A 2,009-nucleotide genomic window follows, 5' to 3' on the forward strand; every position below is an offset into this window, starting at 1 on the left:
GGGGGGGGGGGAGGCCTGGGAGGTGAGGCTGGGGGTCCGAGGCCCCAGAGGGGTAGGGGATGGCGGAGCCCCGAGCCCGTGCAGGTGACAGCCGCCAGCCCCTCTGCAGACAGACTACGGCTGTGACCTGGAGCAGGGCAGCGTGTGCACCTACCACCCGGGCGCTGTGCACTGCGTGCGCTCGGTGCAAGCCAGGTGAGCCCGAGATGGAGGGCGGGGCGCGGGAGGGGCGGGGCCGGACCCAGGGCCGTCCTGACCGGTCTGTGCCCGCAGCCCCCGGTACTACTCGGGCCAGCAGTGCTGCTACACTGCGGACGGCACGCAGCTCCTGACTGCTGACTCCACCGGGGGCAGCACCCCGGACCGCGGCCACGACTGGGGCTCACCCCCCTACCGCGTGCCACCCCGCGTGCCGGGCCTCTCCCACTGGATCTACGACGTCATCAGCTTCTACCACTGCTGCCTCTGGGCACCTGAGTGCTTCCGCTACATGAACAGACGGCCCTCCAGCGACTGCCGCAGCTACCGGCCCCCGCGCCTGGGTGGGTGCTGGGCTGGGCGGGCGCTGGCCAGGGCAGAGGCAGGACAACCCACCTCACCTTCCGATCCCCCCAGCCTCCGCTTTCGGGGACCCACACTTCGTCACTTTCGACGGCACCAACTTCACATTCAACGGACGTGGCGAGTACGTGCTGTTGGAGGCAGCGCTGACCGACCTGCGGGTGCAGGCGCGGACCCAGACCAGGGTGACGCCAGAGGGTGAGGCTGGGCCCCGGGGGCTCTGGGGGGCACAGGGTCATCCCTGGGGAGGGGGAGTCTGAGCCCGGTGGACCCCATCTTGTACCCATCATCCCAGGCTCTCAGGACCGAGGCACGGGGCTGACTGCGGTGGCCGTCCAGGAGGCCAACTCAGACGTGGTAGAGGTCCGGCTGGGGGATGGGGCGGGGGTCCTGCAGGTGCTGCTGAACCAGGAGGTGCTCAGCTTTGCGGAGCAGCGTTGGATGGACCTGAAGGGTGAGTGGAACGTTGGGGGCCCCATCTGGGGGTCCTGGCAGGAAGGGAAGGGGGCGCAGGGTGGAGTCAGGGTGTGAGGGCCGACAGCCAGTCCCCCCCTCACAGGACCCTGGTGTGGGAGCTCCCTTCAGGGCCTGGGCACTCAGACCCGCCACCCGGGGTGGGGGAGTGTCAAGGTAGGCTGGGCCCTGGGGACTCCCTCCTGGCCCTGAAGCCCACGGTGCTAGCCCACGCATCCCAAGGCTGTGGGGTCAGAGCCCAGCGCCCACAGGGGGGACCCTGACCCCACCTCCACGTGTGCCCAGGTATGTTCCTGTCGGTAGCTGCTGGGAACAGAGTATCAGTCATGCTGACGTCAGAGGCCGGCCTGGAGATCAGCCTCCAAGGGCCATTCCTGAGTGTGGCGGTCCTGCTGCCTGAAAAGTTTCTGACCCACACGCAGGGCCTCCTCGGGACATTCAACAACGACCCAACCGATGACTTCACCCTGCGCAGTGGGGGGGTCCTGCCACCCAGCGCCAGTTCTCGAGAACTGTTCCGGTTCGGGGCTGACTGTAAGAGGCCACAGGCAGGAGCACAGAGGGCACGGCCCTGGGAAGGGCTTGGTGGAGGTGCGGGGAGCCCCCAGACCCTCCCACCCGCCAGCCCTGATGCTGTCTTCCCAGGGGCCGTGCAGAATGCCTCCTCCCTGCTCACCTACGACTCCAAGTTCCTGGTGGAAAACTTCAAGGAACGGCCTAAGCATGACCCCACTTTCCTGCCCCTCTTCCCCGAGGAAAGCTCCGCGAGCCCCAGCCAGGCGAGTGCGGCAGCTGACCTGTGTGGGGACGACAGTTTCTGCAAATTCGACGTGGCGGCTACCGGGAGCCTGAGCGTGGGCAACGCCTCGCGAGTGGCCCACATGCAGCACCGGCTTCGCGTGCAGAGCCTGCAGCCCGGTGAGCGGGGCGGGGCTGGGGGGAAGGCGCGGGCGAGGGGGAGGGCGCCTGGCGCT

At 68.6% G+C, this 2,009-nt stretch overlaps 1 protein-coding gene across 1 annotated transcript in view; it reads left to right on the plus strand.

Moving 5' to 3' along the window:
- Nucleotides 1-91: 91 nt before the first annotated feature.
- Nucleotides 92-2,009, plus strand: part of LOC105005396 (sushi domain-containing protein 2-like) — a gene marked incomplete at its 5' end in the record, with an annotated part of 5,381 nt that continues 3,463 nt past the window's right edge. Inside the window, 6 exons of the mRNA XM_010863378.1 lie at nucleotides 92-195; nucleotides 274-542; nucleotides 616-759; nucleotides 857-1,015; nucleotides 1,321-1,569; nucleotides 1,681-1,953. Of these exons, the coding sequence (XP_010861680.1) occupies nucleotides 92-195; nucleotides 274-542; nucleotides 616-759; nucleotides 857-1,015; nucleotides 1,321-1,569; nucleotides 1,681-1,953 (1,198 nt within the window). The remainder of the gene's footprint in view (nucleotides 196-273; nucleotides 543-615; nucleotides 760-856; nucleotides 1,016-1,320; nucleotides 1,570-1,680; nucleotides 1,954-2,009) is intronic.

This window comes from Bison bison, unplaced genomic scaffold (genome assembly GCF_000754665.1).
Source record: "Bison bison bison isolate TAMUID 2011002044 unplaced genomic scaffold, Bison_UMD1.0 scf7180017858419, whole genome shotgun sequence".
Lineage (NCBI taxonomy): Eukaryota > Metazoa > Chordata > Mammalia > Artiodactyla > Bovidae > Bison > Bison bison.